The sequence below is a fragment of the Tyto alba genome, unplaced genomic scaffold (assembly GCF_018691265.1).
Source record: "Tyto alba isolate M040663 unplaced genomic scaffold, T.alba_DEE_v4.0 Super-Scaffold_29, whole genome shotgun sequence".
In the NCBI taxonomy this organism is placed as follows: domain Eukaryota; kingdom Metazoa; phylum Chordata; class Aves; order Strigiformes; family Tytonidae; genus Tyto; species Tyto alba.
The window spans coordinates 4650101-4667621 of record NW_024881303.1 but is presented as its reverse complement, the minus strand read 5'-3'; the positions used below and the strand labels follow the sequence as shown (position 1 = coordinate 4667621).

At 48.9% G+C, this 17521-nt stretch overlaps 1 protein-coding gene across 4 annotated transcripts in view; it reads right to left on the bottom strand.

Annotated features, from left to right (window-relative positions):
- SAMD4A (sterile alpha motif domain containing 4A) overlaps positions 1 to 17521 on the bottom strand; it is a 108043-nt gene extending 90522 nt beyond the window's left edge. For 2 of the 4 annotated variants that reach the window (XM_033009774.2, XM_033009771.2), the window contains exon 1: positions 16854 to 17519. In XM_033009774.2, coding sequence (XP_032865665.1) covers positions 16854 to 17049 — 196 coding nt within the window. In that variant the 5' untranslated portion in view covers positions 17050 to 17519. Of the gene's footprint in view, positions 1 to 16853 lie in introns of all 4 variants that reach the window. The other 2 variants (XM_033009773.2, XM_033009772.2) reach the window with 2 other exon arrangements.

The following is a 17521-nucleotide window of genomic DNA, read 5'->3' as shown; positions in this document are numbered from 1 at the left end:
CCCGAACACGCCGTGCGAGGGGATCCCATCACGGCTGGACATCAGCTACGATGCTAGAGAGAGCCCTGCACCCCTAAGGCGCCTCCCTCTCCAGCCCTCACCCCACTTTGCACATCACTCTGGAGAGGAGGAAGACTTTTTAATGCACATTCAGACAAAAATATCTCTTTTTGCACTGCCTTTTATTTAAAAAAAAAAAAAAAAAAAAAGTCAAAAAGCCCAGCCAACATGAAAGGCTGGATAAACACTCCTCCTTTCCCCAACAGAAACTACAAAAATGCCTTTGAATTTGTTTTGGCAAGAAACAATGTTTTTTATGAAAGAGCTTCATTGAAAAGTCACAATTTGGAATGTACTCATCTATTCTACTTTTTTTTTTTTTTTTTTAAGTTTTAATTACCACCTTAACAGTATTTTGACATAGTTTATGGTTTGTTAGACTGTATTGTGTTCTACAAATGCCAAACGCACCTTTTGGAAGCACCTTATTATTGCATTAATGCTAACTGTGGGGTTTGTGCTGCTGAGTCCTGTGTTGGCAATTGAAAAATAATAAATTAATTCCATTTGGAGAAAATGCTGCCATTTATAACCCAGCAATTAAGAACAGATTTAATTTTAGATATTGCTGCATTCTTCAGCTTATTGAGTTATCCAGTACTGACACTGGTACTATCAGTATATGACCAGTTCTTAAAAAACAGACCCAGGCCACTTTCTTACCCCTTAAATTAGCGATGACAGAGATGAAAAGTTAACATTGTTTTTCTCTGTCCTGGGAGCTGGAAAATACGGTATTTGCTCAAATAAAAATAAAAAAAAAAAGGCAAGCAGAGAGCACACACTGGGGTTTCTACCACAACCGGCCAAATTGTATCAGCCAAGGGCATTAAGGAGTTAACAAAAAAAAAAAAAAAAAAGACAACCTCTCAGTGGAGCAAGGCAGAGCTGACTGTATTTGCAAACCAGGATGTGCAGAGATTTTAAGGGAGATAAAAGCAGACAGGCACTGGCTGGAGAGATGCCCACAGCCCCATCTCCCTCCCTGAGGCCGGGCAGGTAGGAGATGGAGAATGGAAAATGCCTTTTTTTTTTTTTCTTTTTTTTTTTTTTTTTTTGATTTGGCCACAGCTCTGCCAGCGGGACGGTGGTGGTCAGGGAGGGCCGGTGCTGCCGGCACGGCTCCAGCTGGCACCGAGGGGACAGAGGTTGCTGGCTCCATCCCACGCCGGGAAGAGTCAGAGTGGTCCAGGGAGCAGCACCTGCATCCCCGCGGCAATGGGGCAGCCCCGGGGCTCCCCGACAGCCCCGGCTGGGAGAAGGTTGGTGGGGAAACAGGACGTGTCTCCATCACCTTCCCTTGGGCACGCAGCAGCAAGGGACACGCAGGGGCTGTGGCAGCAGTCCAGGCTTTGAAAGCAAAATTAACACACGCGGTAAGGGACAAGTTGCGGAACGGTTCTGTAATTACGGCAGCGGAGGACTCTGGGCATCACCTGGAACACTAAGGTGACAAGGTGACAGTTATTTGCTATTAACACCATCCACCTGAGCAGCACCGCCGCCGGGAGAGGCTGCAGGAGCCCCAAAGATGACAGGGCTAAAGCAAGACACGCTTTGGCCACGCACGCGCGCTGCGGGGCTTGCTGCAGGAAAAGCAGGATGCTGCTCAGGGCTTCTTGTTACACGGGAGGCCAGAACGGGTAGAACACTATGCTATGTGAAAATAACCAGAGGTTTGGGGGGGGGGGGGGGGGCGGGTTTTTTGACATCTCACAACAACAAGTCTTAATGTTGCAAAATCTTTCCATTGCACAATAGCAAGGCGATCGCCCCCGAAAAGTCCAGTGCCTGGCTGGGACAGAGCGGCAGAGCTCACCGCAGCACCAGGCCGACTCAGACCCCAGGAAAAAAAAACTCTCAGCATCCTTGGGACCCTGCCACGGGTAAACCTGGACAAACCAAGTGATGAGGACTCAAAAGACAGCACCCTTGGAGGGGTTTGCCAGCCGCTGAAGGGAGCAAGGGCACCTTCTCCAAGTCTTAACCTCCCGCCACAAGTCTTCTCAGGCCAGAAGCACACGTGAACGCAAGCAAAATTAAATTAAACCTTGACTTTTATAGGGTTCCCCCTTCTCCTCCTACCAAAACAGAAAAAAAATAATCCTCAAGCACTTTTATTTTACCAAGATCCCAGCCATCTCATTTCCCGATACGTCTCTCTTGAAGGCAGGAGTACTGTTCCACTAATTGTAAGTCTATTGAGAAACAGGCTACCCTCTGCCTTCAAACTGGAATTAGTTACGCTCGGTCTGACCTTGTGTTATTTTGAAGCACTGCAACATTAAAAGAAAACTAGAGCATCTTGTTAAATCCCTTAAAAGGTAAAGCAACCCTATTGTTCCAGGTTCACATACCAAAAAAAAAAAAACAAACCAAAACCTAAACCTAAAATCAAGCTCTTAAATCATGACTACTGCTTTAATGTGGTAGGATTTAGTCTTATATTTTAAATTCATTCATTTCTTGTCTACTTGAACAAGAACACTAGTTTTAATGAGCTCTTCCTATGAAAACTGCAACTACAAAGGATCACACTTGCTTATGTTACGGAGCTCCACACACCTAGAAAGGAAATCCTAAAGCATCGCATGCTTCTTAACAGTCAGACTACCAGTTTTTAATCCTCTCTGCCAGATGCATTTTTAATCTCTTTGTGTACAATAAAGCAAATTAGTGTAATTGTACAGGTAAATTGAACCAAAATATGCACATCAGATTAAAAAAACCACCAAACCTCGGTTATATTTTGCAAAGCTGGCAACTAACAGAGCTGGGGGCTGAATCTGACTCTGGCAGAGGAAGAAGCTGCTTCATGGCGAGTGAAGAGCTTTATCACCCCTCGGCCACAGCTCACGGGCTCCCGTTTCTCCTCTGGGTCCTGCAAGGGACCACGATGGGTCACGGGTGGGCAACGCATCCTTGCTCTCGCGGCAGAGCACAAGCAGGCAAGAGCCCTGGCTCCTGTGCAACCGCTGACCTGTAGCAAATTCATATTGTCCCTCGGTGCTTGGGAACTACTCAAGCCACCTCCTAAGCCGTTACACAGGTTCTTTGCTATCCACCGTCAGCAGGTTGTGTTGCCCTGGTAAATCAGACACTTGCCACCCTCACACCGCAAGCTGAAGCACGAGGTTCACGATCCAACCTCCCTACCCACCAACCCAAAAAGCAAAATTCATCACAAACCACCGACTGCCTCAGGAAAGCCCCGGGGTAAGGTGGGCACCTTCAAAAACCCCCGGGCTTTCACCCAGGGAGCGTGGGAAGCAAAGCCAAGCATGCAGGACCGGGGTGCAGCTGCAGCTCCGCATCCGGGGCTCAACCTCTGCACATCGTCCCCATTTCTACCGAGCCTGAACTGCCCAGAGGGACAAAAGTGTACGTGCCAAGCTTCTGCAGACAGGCAGGTTTGCTCTGCCTCTCCAGAGCCACCCAGCACACAAACACTTTTGCCAGCAGCATCTGTTTGTTAACTCGAGAACATCTTCACATGCCCTTGTAGAAAAAGAGATTCAGTATTGCAAAGTGCTTTTCTCCAGATCAAGGAGGTTGCTGCCAGATTTAGTGGCCCCAGCAGGATTAGAGAGGTTCTTCTCATTTTCCACCAGTGCCGGGGTGCCAAATTCAGCAAGATAAATTCAGAATAATTACACTCAAAACCCCAAGAAGTTATTTTTTTTTATCTGTTTTACTGGTGAGCAGGACTCACCCGCTGGAATTAAAGCCAGCTAAAATCATCACTGACTTCAGCAAGGTGGTTCATCAAGCAGCAGACTACGTCCTTCTTCATTCCCGTTCTTGAGGTGGGACTCATTTACGTTGTAATTTGGCACAGGGGTCCCAGCCTGGCCAGTGCTGGGGGAAACCAAGAGGGAAGCGGGGTGTGAGCATCAGCTGTGTGCAGGGACAGCCCTGCTTTCCCACGCAGGACAGGGACAAGAGCCCAGGAATGCAAGACGTCACTCGGAAGTGCTGAGTGCCTCCTGGGAAAAGCTTTAGCAACATTTTTTTTTTTTTTTTTTTAATTAAAAAAATAAGCAAATAAAAGTCATCCCAGAGAAGACATATTCTGCTGAGATGTTTTCTGCAGAGGGATGCAAATGGTGAAAAGGCTGGGGTACACCGCATGTGGATATACAGCAATCTAAACAGATCTGCCAAGACTCAAGCTGCAGGATAGGAATTAATAAATGCTCGGAGAAATACATTTTAGAGAGGCCCTGCACACAGGTAACCTAGGCACAACTATTTCGGAGCTGGAGGAGGCTTTCCTTCCCCACCTGCCATATCTAAGCTGTATGTGGGATGCCTGCTCTCGTACTGAATCCTCCTCCTTTTCAAGCACAAGGAAAACGGATTATCCAGTAAGTGAATATTCTGTATTAGTTCATTAGGGACGTGGGCTGGGTGTGCCAGCTGCAACCCACCGCAGCCCTCCGGGAGAGGAGAAAGGGCCCAAAGGAGCCTCTGCAGAAAGAAACTTGTTCCGAGGCAGCTCTTGGCATCTTCCCTCCCTGGGGGGGGGGACGGACAGAAGTGTCCTGGGACAGGGACAACGATGCTCCCCGCGAGCTGCCACCTGGCAGTCGAGCCGTGCGCCCCGGAACCAGGCGCCAAGCAAAAGGCTGGTTTCAGAGACGTTGCAAACCAGCACCCCAAATCCAGGGTGGGAGCGAATCTGCCCAAACCAAGGGTGTTACACCCACGTTACACCCGCCCGGAGTCGCACCTCGGGGTGCGGGGGGGTGTCCGGACAAGCCCCGAGCCCCGGCAGGGCTGGGCGGCAGCGTCGGCCGGGCCCGTGCCCCTCGCACGGCAGGACCCCCCGGGCCCAGATCAGCGACCTGCTCAGGGTAAGGGGAGAAAACACGAACTATTTCTATTTTAAAAACAGCAAACAACTGAACTAACATCCATTTTGGCTTTAGGAAGGATTTAAAGAGCTCGGGCTCCTTCGTTCCTTAATCCCACACCACGCTTCCCCACTACCAACCAGTATCGACTTCTAACAATGCAAAAGCATCTGCCCACATTTTTGCAATTATTTCAGACCCGGCAAAGAGCACCCTCCCCTTTCTGTAGGGTTAATCTAAAGAACAGTTGCCAAAATGCTGAGAACACAGTCAAACAATAGCTCCTCTGATGAAATTCCTCCACTCCATAGAGAAACCAGTATCCTCCAGCTGCTGTGGCTTGTCCAGAGAGATCTCCGAGTGTTTACCCGCTCCCATTTAAAAAAAAAAAAAAAAAAAAAAAAATTACAAACTGAAAGATTCGAGTGCAGCTTGCAAAAAAAATTAATGCAGAGCCCTGCAATCTGACTGCAACACGGAAGTTTTATTAAAGCAACATTTGCTTTGTGTGAAATATAAACCCGGGACATCAGTGGAAGGAGAACAACGCCAACCACCTGTCCCAGGGATACAGACTCGCTATACTTATCAGTACAGAGACCACTTTTAGCAGCTCCATCCCTTTAAACACTCATTCTCAGTGGAATCTCTCATCAGTCATTTATAAAAGCCGGGTAGCCAAACTGGACAGCTGAATTACAGCAGCTATTATCCACGTATGCCTGAATACAAGCAGACACCTTTATTTATAAAGGCTCTCCGGCTGACCGAGATTTGACATCGGCTACAAAAAGCATTCAGCATCCAACTGACTGCTTCAGAATAATATGATGAAAGGTTAGTGAGTGCAGTCTGAGAAGACACCTTTACACAGCGCTAAGAGCTATCGTTAAAAGAAATATGCTGCTGTGATGACTCTTTTAACCGAGCAGGTTTAAGTAATTGATTTCCTGAACACACTGAGTTGCACACCTTTGCCTGTTCTGCTGGTATGTATTCAAATGGATTTTTTTTTTTTTCCCTAAACCAAATTCTAAGGCATTTAGAGTATTTTTTTTATCAGGCCTATCCCCTCTCCTTTTAGACCTCCTGGGTCTCTGTGCTTTCTAAGTTGTTGCTTCTTGCTTATTCACCTTTTGGCTCACCCCCACCTGCAAACCGTGAGTGTGGACACTGTCCACGAAATGTGGGAACCTGCGACACAGGTAACACAAGTGCAAAGGGGTGGGGGAGGAAGAAGAAAAGCAGGTGGTGAGAAGAATCAATTGCTCACAGCTGGCTTTCTTTAGCTCTAATAGTCTCACTGGCAAGCCTTGATTACAAAAGGTAACCAAGTCCATGGAAAAAGCGTGGATTCTGCTTTAAATTGACAGCATCCCCAGGTGCAGCACGTGCAAATATACCAAGCAGTGCTCAGCTGGGCAAAGGAAGGCTTATATATGTTCTCACCAGACTCCTAACTCTGTTATAATAACCCAAACCAGGAGCTGGCAGCTCTGCTGGGGCGCAGAGATGGGACCCAGCTCCCAACGGGGCTCCACGGCACAGTAACGGTAAGGAAGAGCCCTCCTTGCCCAGCTGTTCGTTGCTTAAGTGAAGACCATCAAAAGCACCCTCCTTCGACTTCCAAAATCATCCTTCCCGCTCCCAGCACCTTCTACCCTCCCACCACACCCAAACCCAGAGCACCAGACTCCCCAGCGCAGGACTGAGCCCCAGCACAACTCTCCGGCCAAAATTCCCTCCGGATGATGCAAATTTGGGAGCTGGCAGCAACAGGAGCAGCCAGGTGACCTCAGGCATCACTCACAGCACCAACCTAAAGCTCCAGGGAGGTGTCTCAGGTCCCCCAAAGAGCCACCCTCCCTCGAGACCCCAGCACCGGCGCCAGGGAAGTGCTGGGCACTGGCGATGTGTTGCCAGGTAAGTTGTTATGGTTACTGTTGGGATTTTTTCCCCCTCCTCCTCTTTAAAAAAAAAAAAAAAAAAATCCTTATCAGTTTAACATAATACCACCAGTCAATAACAATTCTTATCTTAAAAGGTCACTCAGGTAGTTGTAACTCAACATTTCATCTACATTCACATTATCTGGAGGGAAACAGCCTGGGGACTTGTATTTTTTTTTTTTTTTAAATAATCCACTTGTTTGGAACTCTAAGATTTTAAAAAAACCCTAGCCAGAACCAAGCTGACCCCATGGGCAATTTGAGCATGCTGGGCAACAGATAGAAAAAAGGTAGAAAAATCACACTGATGTTTGCGGCATGAGAAAAACAAGGGGAATATCCCAACAGGAAAACTATGAAAACCAGGAAAATGCATCAACGTAGACCACAGCTGCTGCAGAAACACTATGTTCTGCTTGCAAACGTCACATCAGCCAAGTTTCTCCACAACAAAAGTTGTGGGTTTTTTCCTCCACATTTCTCTCCTGATTTTCTTCCTCCTTCACTTCCCACTGCAGATGAGGGACAGAGAGAAGGGGACAATAGGAAAAACCCAAGGACAAGAAGAACTGATCTGTGACATTCAGGGTTTCTTCTACTTTGAAAACACAGAAAATCAGAAAAACCACAGTGGCACGGAATGAGAGTTTTCAAATGTTTCAAGCTGAACCTGGTCAAACTCTGTTTTATCTACCCACTCTATTACTTCTTATAACAGCAATTAAAACTCCAAAGACAACGTGCCCATACCCCACCAGGCAACAGCATAGGCAAGGAGTAGGAGAACTAACTGGTTAAAAGGCAGGTTTGTGGTTTGTCTGCAATAAGTTTTATCAAAAAAAAAAAAAAAAAAAAAAAGAGAAATCTGGAACTAATTACTTGCAAGGATCAGTAACAGAAGAGAAGCTTTTTAAAGCGCCCCGTGCTTCCACTCCAGGGCTGCCTCACTCAAGAGCAAAGAGCAAAACTGCCGAATCCTGCAGATGACACTCACAGTATTAATGTTACTTTAAGCAAAATAACATCTTCAGGCATGAGAGCTCAAAACGCTGGGCCACGTCCAGCTCCTGCAAATGCCAGGGAAGGCTTGCAGGGATTGCAGCAGAAGCGGGCTCAGCCCTTGGTGCAGATCCACCAGTACCATCCACCCATATCTTCTATAACAAAGTCCCATGCTCACAATGCAAAATGACCATGAGTTTGTTCAAGCATGGTCATGCACACAGGGGAAAGTAATTTTCTGCCCCATGCATTATTTTTATGTAACACCAGGAAGCTTTTGCACTGCAAGCTCAAATGCCCTGAAAATTCTGCAAAGGGCAGCAGCTAGAGTTAATAGTAGCAAAATACATGGTTATCACCACGATTTCAACTCAAGAGATCACACTTCTTCAGCCAGCAGAGCCTTCATGTACATCAGAGAGGAGCCCTGAGCCCAGGAAACCTCAGATGAGGAGCTGTACTGCACGCCCGCAACGCTCTGCAAGCACAGAGCCCAACCAGGGGAAAAAAAAAAAAAAAAAAAAAAAAAAAAAAAGACAAAAAAAACCCCTCAAACCAAATCCACACTACAATTCAGACACCTTCACCAAAATCTCTGATACAACTGTACCATGTCACAGTCACCACATGCAAACACACAAATAAAACTGCAAGCTGTGAACCAGGCACTGGATGGGTGACACTGCGCTGATAAATCCTTCGCTCACATCTCCTCCTGCCCGAGACAGACGCGCTTGCCTCCTGCACAGAAAGGTTAGTAAAAGCCTAGTAGAAGCCCGTGCACCTGCCTCACACAGCCAGGTACAAAGCAAACTGGGTTTCTGCCTCCAGACCTGGTCCCCTCGCCCCGACCAGGCTCATTTTCTGCTCATCACCCAGAACCAGAGCAGACTGAACCGCACAGCCATCACACGATGGGTGAGACCACCCCCATCCCTTCGCTCTGGGAAAGGAAACCCAGCTTGCAATCCCCCCCCTCCACGCCAGAAACGCAACTCCCTCTCCATGTAAAACCCCTTCCAAAGGAAAACCAGCACCGCATTCTCCAACAGAGGAATAATCCCAACCTTGTTTTGACGAGCTCCTGACCCCCCGCTTCACGCATCCCCTGCGGAAGAGGAAGCGGCGGTAAGTCGGGAACGGATCTGCTCACTCCAACCTCAACTTTATTTGTAATTACTGGGGCCAAGATGGAAAGCCACCAACTTGGCTGTTTGCCATTACCAAACTCACACCCCACGGTGACCTCTGCAAATCTCTGGGTCTCCTTCTTAGGACCAGAGCACTGCAAAGATAAACAGATTTTATTTTAAAGAGAAAAGGGGTGAGCATGCAAACCTGTGCATTCCCTCCATCAGGGCCTGTAGCCTCTTCCAGCACCTTCTGGATCCCTTAGCAGCTCTTGCTTAACCAAGAGGTAGTAAAATAAGTAATGCTCTTGTTTATTCGGTGAAAATAGGAAGAAAATACAAATACACGCCCCGAGGTATATATGCATGCATGCACAGTTCATGTAAGGGTTCATCCCAGCTGCACCCCTTGGTGCCAGGCCCCACTCCCAGGTTTCTGTAGACAGTTTTCAAACACGATGACCCGTGCTTCGTTCGCCACGGGCTCCCGCGCTCACTTGGCACCACGCAAGAAGTGGGGGGAAGACGGGGGGGCGATCAGGTGGGAACCCCAAAACACAGCCCAGCAGCCGCCGCAGTACACCAGCTTCTCCACCCCCTGATGAACCCAGCCCCGAGGAGCTGTCGGCTCTGACCCCCGGGGTTTGGATGCAGCGGTAGTGCAAGGGGTGCCCTTTTGCCAAACACTCAGCTGTGGTAACATTAGACGCAAGCACGAAGCTGGAGAGCTAACACACTGACGAATACATCTTAAAATAAAGCAAGTGTTCACACTAATTACTATTTCAGTTACTCACGCTGATTGCAAACATAACTCCCAGCTTCATAAAAAAAGTGCTTTCGGAGGCCGCAAATTAAATAAAGGTGGTTTTTGATGGAAGAAGAAAGAAAGGCCAAAGCTTGAAAAATTGTAGGAAGATGGGAATTCGCACTGTGATCCACCTGGTCCACAGAAACCTTCACCAACTGCCTCAGGGAACCTTTGGTTGACCAGAGCATCAACTGTTTTAAAATCAACCAGCCCAAATGCAAATGTGTAAAATATAAATGGTGAGACAGGCACGCAGGTGTGTTCAGACGCTCAAGTCCAACATGCCAAAGAACGTAACCACACAGACAATCATCCACCGGCAACGGCCCAGGCTACGAGCAGAGAGCTTTCCCCATTCATCCATTTAATCTTGTTTGAAGATAAGTGTATTCACAAACTAGATTATTTTAATTGATGGCTCTACAGTTGGTTCTTATTTGGCTCCTGATTCAAAGCCACCCTTGACCTCTCCCATCAATCCATATCTTGACGGGTTGAAGACTGCCCTACACCGTCAGCGCTGCCCCGTGATGTTCCTCCCCTTCACATCCAGCCTCCCTACGCCCACTGTTGTGGGGCACAACTTAATCTTCATAACTGTTCCAAGCAGAACCACGAGATATCTGCACAGAAGGGTAGCATCTCGCTAGAAATCAAGAGACAACAAGCTGGTCCAGGCAGAGAACTCCAGCTCAGGTCTGTGATGATGCATGAAATGCTTCTCTGCATCCTTTAGATTCAAGAGTGGGATTTTTTCCCAGCTGCAGTCAGTGGGAAAAAAAATCAGGCCCCTCACTGAGGCATGCGTTATATGACAAAATGATTAAAAAGACACTCCAAAGTACAGAAAAATCTCTTTGGGAGAAAGCAGCCCACCCGTGGGCAGACCCGCTTGCACCACACAATGCTCCAGGCACCAAACCATGCTGTTCTCATTAGTTAACTTTTTCCTCCCCTCTTATTTAAGCATTGCTATGTAAAAAAGGAAAAAAAAAAAAAAAAAAAATAAAAAAAACAAAACAGGTGTCCCCCACAAGCTCTGCCACACCGGCCACCAAATGACCCGGCCCTTGCTAGCTCTGCCCCGTGGGGGGGACCTCACCGTTCGTACCGCCGGGGCTTTGGGAGCGAGCCACAGGGAGCTTCTCCCTCCTCCTCCTCTGACTACAAGGGACACATGCCAAGAACCGCGAGAAAAGGCGTTTTTAAGCAAATAAGAGAAAATACAGAAGAGTGAAGCACAAACCCAGAGGCGTCTCCTCTAGGTCCAGAAGAGAGCGAAGGGGAACCTTCCTCACACCACAGACCTGCCTCCAGCCAGGGCTGGCGTGAGCCAGATGCTGGCCTGCGGTGCTTCCCACAGCTACCCTGAAAAGCATCTTTAAAAATAAAAATATTTTTGAATTGCATGAGAATACTGGGTGGGTAGCCTTGCCCAAAGCCCCTGGCTAACATTACTCTGTACCTCTACGCCCCTCCCCTTGTTATTTTCCAAAAAACCCAGCACAGATAGCTTTTAGCCCTCAAGTTTGCAAACAAAACTTAGGCAAGATGCATGGCAACAGCTCAGGCAATAGCACGTACATTAAAAGAAGCCAGTGTCCAACAGCTCAGCAGATCTCTCCATTTAAGAGTCCAGGCTCGTGGTTTTTAATGAGCAGAATTGGCAAGGCTGCTCACACCCCTCTCCACACAAGCGTACGGAGGGATCACGCGATGCCAACATCCAGCATTGCACTTAAAACTTCCTATCCCTCCCACCGAGCACAGGGCTTAGCAACTCATCCTGTCCTCCTCCCGGGATGCCTGCTTGGCCCCTCCGGTCCCCCGGCCATGCGACAGCTCAGCGATGCTCTCACACAGCCCGAGGGCACTTAAACTAGAGCTCGGCATTGCAATGCAATGGTAAGCCAAGAAAAATAAATTAAAAAAAGGAACCATCTTCAAACTGGGCCCTGGGATGATTTTCCGTCATCAGTGGGGGTCACTGGGAACGAACGGCAAAATTTGGACAGAGGAGGGGGAGCAGCTTCCCAGTGAGCTGGGAGACTGTGGCTGGGGTGGCAGCAACAGTCGTAGTGCTGGAGCCACTGTGGCCTAAAATATAAGAGGCGAGGTCTGCAGGAACATGAAATAACTTTTAATAGACCAGCTGGTACAGTTGGGGTTGGAAAAAAAAAGCCCACAACCACACAAGTCCTCCTTTGAGCTGGTGCACCTCTGTGCTTGGCCGTTTTTAACGGCTGCATCACTTGGTCTAATTAAAGACACCACTGCTCCCTGCAACCCTTGTCTCTTCCTCCAGCCAGTCCTTCTCAGGATGAGAAATCTAGGTCATTTTGATGCTCTCATTGTGATACTTGACAGCCTGCCAACGTGAAATAAAGATTTTGGCCTTAACATGTGAAGTAGCTAATGCCCTGTGCACAGGGCAAAGAAAACCTGTTGTCCTTCAAGACTGAGAGCTTGAAGCTGTCACTCTGCCACCATCAGTGTGGACGGGTGTTTGGATGCCCAGAGGCCCCACAAGAGCCTCTGGGCATCTCTGTCAACCAGCAGAGACTGCAGGAGCAAGGAAGCTATGGCAGATCCAAAGCTGGTGGGATGCTAATCTGGAGCAAAAAAAAAAAAAAAAAAAAAAAAAAACCAAACCCAGTCACAACTCTGGCTGTCAAAGAGGGGATGCCTGAGCAAGTAAGAGCAGAAGGACATCCTGCGCTCCATGTGAAAAGCCTACAGGACACGTTTTGTGGATACAGCATCCCCCCCGTCTCCTCATCGGTCTGTACCCCACGGCGTGGCCATACCTGGCACCCCTTGGAGTCCCAGCCCCAGCCGGCGGGCGCAGGAGGGGCACAGGTCCCACTCCCACCACGGGACACGCTACGCTCCTGCCTGACCTTTACTGGTGGCTCAGAGGAGGTCACCGTGTCCCGATGGCTCCGAGCAGCTGGGAGCGAAGCCGCCCAGCGAGGCCGGGCTGGAAGGAAGGAAGTTATAGCAGGCTTTTAAATAGCGCTCTGTAATACCTGAAACTTCTATTTCTGTGCACAGATAATATGGTTTCCATATTCTTCTCCCTGCGCATCAGGCCCAGCCATTCACACTCAAACTGAATTAGCAGCAACCCACATTCTTCACCAGTTCAACCATTGAAGCTCTGCGAGGCTACTCATTGCCACCCTGTAGGATAACCACAAGCTGTACACTTCACCTAACGAAGAAACGTATAGATTTCCTTTTGTGTTTGCTTCTCATTTCTATTTTACCTTTATAATCAAGCAATACTTTTAAATGCACTACAGATTGCAGGGGGTCTCAGAGCCATCTGCACAGCCCCCTCCCCCCCCATACCTCCAGTGGGCTCTGAGGCACCAGTGTAGCTTTCTGCAAGATGTCTCTCATCAGAGGTGGGCAATTGAGTTATATCCACCCCTCCATGCTTGAGCAGGTATCCGAAGAACCACAGCAGCACGAGGCTCCTTGGGGCTTTTTGAGAGTCATACATGACCCTACACAGCAGAGCCACATTGAGTTTGCAGTCCTAACAAAGAGGGCTTGTCATTTTCAAAAATAACCTTACACTTGGAAAAAAATAAGAGAGCTCCTTCAAAATGAATATACTTGCTTCTCCATGTCAATTAACTAGTAAAAAGTTATTTTTCTTCCTTGAGGTTTTCCCATCTCATCTGCCGTACAGGAGACCTCTCATCTGGAGGCTTCTACCAAGCAAGAAACAACCTGAACACCTTCGTTGAGAGGAGGTTTCCTCCATGCCTGGTCCACACACCCAAAGGCTCATGAGTCCAGCTCCACCACTCAGGGTCCACTTTCATGCTCCGGTCTCCCTTTGGGCCCCCTCCTGATCTCAGTTGTTGGTGATGATATTGCCAAGGATGGTGCCCATCCACCAAGGAACACAACAGGGCTGCCACCTCCTTCTAAGGGCCACGAGCTGGGGTTAACACTCAAGTTCTCCCACCTCCCCAACAGGCCTGGGGCAAGCAACAGGTCCCGCACGTATAAAACGACTCACTTCTCACGAGGACCCTGCATTTAAGTCAATTTGGACACTTGCTCCAGCACATGAGACCAAGCACGTTGCATTCAGACCAGCGTTGCTTAACCCGTGGTGACACCCTTCCCAGATGGAGGATTTCACCCACGCTTGGTTGAAGGTGACCGCACCGAATCTTACAGCCAGCTCCTATGTCCCATTTAGGCTGTGCACCCCCCTCACCCCTCAGCCCCCTGCACACCACAGCTGCCACGTTGTCAATATCCACAAGGATGCTGTTGGGGCACCTACAAGCAGGGAGTCACCACTTCCAAGCCAGCAAACACCAGGAAAACATACCAGGAGCCACCTCAGCCCCCAGCTTGGGGGAGAACTGAGCCCAAATTAGTTAAGCAAACAATGGGATCGAAACAGTTAACGAGTAGTGTAAGGTTAGATGATGACACTGCTTTTCAGAAGAACTTGGTGTGATTCCATTGCCAGGCAAGTGATAAATGCCAGACTGCAAAACGGGTGCTGAATAGCAGCAATTTCAAAAATACAGGTGGTTTTGTGAAGAAGACAGCACCAACACGGGAGACTAAAACCTATTTCCCAACAGTTCTTGGTTGCAAACCTCAGGTGGTTTTGTGAAGAAGACAGCACCAACACGGGAGACTAAAACCTATTTCCCAACAGTTCTTGGTTGCAAACCTCAGCCACCCTTCCCTCCACCGCACCAGGATTGCCCAGCTCAGAAAATCACGTGTCCTGCTCCGCAGGGTGCAGGGGCATGTCCATCCCATGGGAAAGCCGTACGGAGAGGTGTCTGGCAAGAAAGAACAACTCGATGGATCCAGGATTTGCTATCGGAGTTACAAACGCCCTGGAGGAACAGCTCATTTTCGGAAGAAACGTCAGGGAAAGCGCAGGCAGCTCCACAAACGCTCTAAGGGACAGGCAGGAGGCTGGATGCCAAATTCTTTCGCAGGAGAAATCCTCGCGCCAAGCAAGGTCAATGGGATTACAGGGGCAAGCAGGGATTGCTCGCACGAGCGGAGATGGGAAGGGTCCAACCCCTGGTTTCCACCCTGGCTTACATCGAGCAAACGCCACCACGCAAACGGCCATGCATAACCTCGTATCCGGGAATACTTCAAAATGCTGTTTTCCTTCATAATTCACCTTCTCTGTGGTCAGGAGGTCAATCACACACCCCCCCCGCCCCCATCTAATTACCTGACCAACCTAAGGGACACAGCTACCACCAGAGCCACAACCTGAATGAAAAAACTGCCACGCTGATAAATGAAAGAAAATTCAAAATACATTGCTCACGCCGACTTGCAGCGGGAATGGCAGCGAGTTTGTGCTAAGGCCGGCATGGGAGGCTGCACATTTATCCCGGAGCAGCTGGGTTTAGAGAGCATGCTCCCTCCCTGCTCCCCCCCCCCCCACCCCAGGGCCTCCCCACCCAAATGGATGAGATTTTGGCCCTTCAGCTGTTTATAAAACCAGCAGTATTGCACCCAGACGCACTCGGCAGCATTCCTCCCTCTCATTCCTGTGAGCTATATAAGGGAACGGCCAATTCCAGCCTTGCCTCCCCCCTCCCCGGAATCGAGCCCCGATCCCAGAGCAGCCCCGGGCTCAGTTTCCTGCAGAAAGACTTAAATCCATTCTCGGTTGAACACGGCGTTGGGCTGGACCTTGTCATCAAATGGCAGCGCAGGCAGCTGCCAAATCCTGCCGGCTCGGGGCTCTAATAGGGAACAGCTGGAAAAGGACCCTGCGTTTTTCCCGCCCCGTCAACACGGGGGGCTCCGTTCGGGATCCAGCCGCCACCAGCCCCGCCAGATTTCCACCCACCGCAAAAAAATGCAACCGGCTGCTTCCCGGCACCGTTCCGACACGCACAGCCCGAAAAGCAAAAGCTCCCGAGCCCCCCCCCCCCCCCCCCCCCCCACTCCTGAGATTTTAAACAAAAGGGATGCTTTGCAACAAGGCGGGGGGGGGGGGGGGGGGGTTTGCTTTGCTTTTTTTTTTTTTTTTTCTTTTGGAGAGGTTGGCAAAACAGAACTATGCAACTTAAAGACAGATTTTTGCCTTCCCTACTCGTACTCTGTATCTCAGAAACTCTGCTGAGAGCGACTTGCATCCCTGCGAATATCTGCGCATACACACTTAGGAACATACATGTTTGCAACGCACACACACCCATAAATAAACACATTAACACACGGCGCAATTCGCACACCGCTTGTGCCATTTTCATCCTGCTCTAATTCCATTTACTTCTGCGGAGTTGAGCTAACTTGTAATGGTGTATAAATAAAACCAAAATATACTTTCGGAGCCATGCACGTTTTCTGTAATGCACCCTGCACGTTCACTAACATAAAACAGTCTACTCATATTTTCTTAGAGCTCCACTGAAACACAAGGGGGTATTCAGAGCCGCAGGAAAAAATGCGTCCAAACAGGATCTGAATGATGAAATAGGAATTGCCACATTTAAAAAAAAATAAGATAGGATAACCCAGCTGCCCAGACCTTTAGAAAATAACAGTTCGTTTGAGGTAGTGATGGGCTGCTTCTGCATGTTGCAGAAAGCAAAGCAAGCCACGTTGTCCAAAAGAAGCCTAGAAAATCCAGACTCTACGTGACCTGACTTACTTATTTCACAGGAAACTGCATGGAAGGAGGAAGGGGGGCAGGGGGGGAGAGGGAAAAAAAAAAAAAAAAAAAAACACCAATCATTCATGCTACCGTAGTTACACCACGCCATAGACCGAAGTAGTTTGCTGTGAAAAATCAAACTGAAATAAGCCATCACTCGTTTAAAAAATAAAACGTAAGAAGAGAAGCTGTTAATGCAATCAAGCTGGGGAGCCCTGGCTCGCCAACCTCCCTCTTTTCCTGGGTGGTTGGATTTTTTGGCTTTTTTTTTTTTTTTAACTTTGCCTGCATTAGAGCATCATTCAAGAAGGGTTGCAGCAAAAAAAAAAATAAAAAAAAAAATAAAAATAAAAAAAAAAGATCACTCACCAGGGTTGTTGGCCTCCCCTTCGAGGATGTGGAGCTCGGTGCAGTCTGCCAGGGAGTGCTCCAGGCAGAGCTGGAGGAAGCGAGCTTGGGTCCGGCTGACGCGTTTCAGCAGCGAGAGCAGCGCAACAGTCTGCTCGCACTCGTTCCAGCCCTTGAACCAACCGGCCAACACGCCGACCTGGTCTCGAAACATCATGGTGAGCCGGCGGCCGGAGGAGACACCTCTGCGGGGGGAGAAAATAAATAACCGGGAGAGCCTCCCTGCCCCGACTCGCTGCTTCCTCCCCTAGGTCTTGGGTCAGGGTTAAAAAATAATAATATTAACAATAATAATAATAATAAAAAAAATAAACAACGACAACAAAAATCTCCTTTGCAATAAAAAGGGTGGGTTTTGGTTTGGACGCAGCTTTCGGCCTGGGTTGGGTTTTGCTCCCTCTCTTCTGGCTCCCGGTGCAGTGTTGGAGTCTCTGACGGCGGTACGGGAGGGAGGGAGGGAGGGGAAAAGGAGTGGGGGTGGTTTGAGGGGGGGCGGCCAAAAAAAAAAAAAAAAAAAAAATTTAAAAGGAGAACCCCAGCGTCAGGGGCTGCCCCCAGCGAGGCTGCGGCGGCGGCGGGCGGGGCGCGGCGGGGGGGGGGGGGGGGGGGCTGCCTCCTCCCGGAGGGGC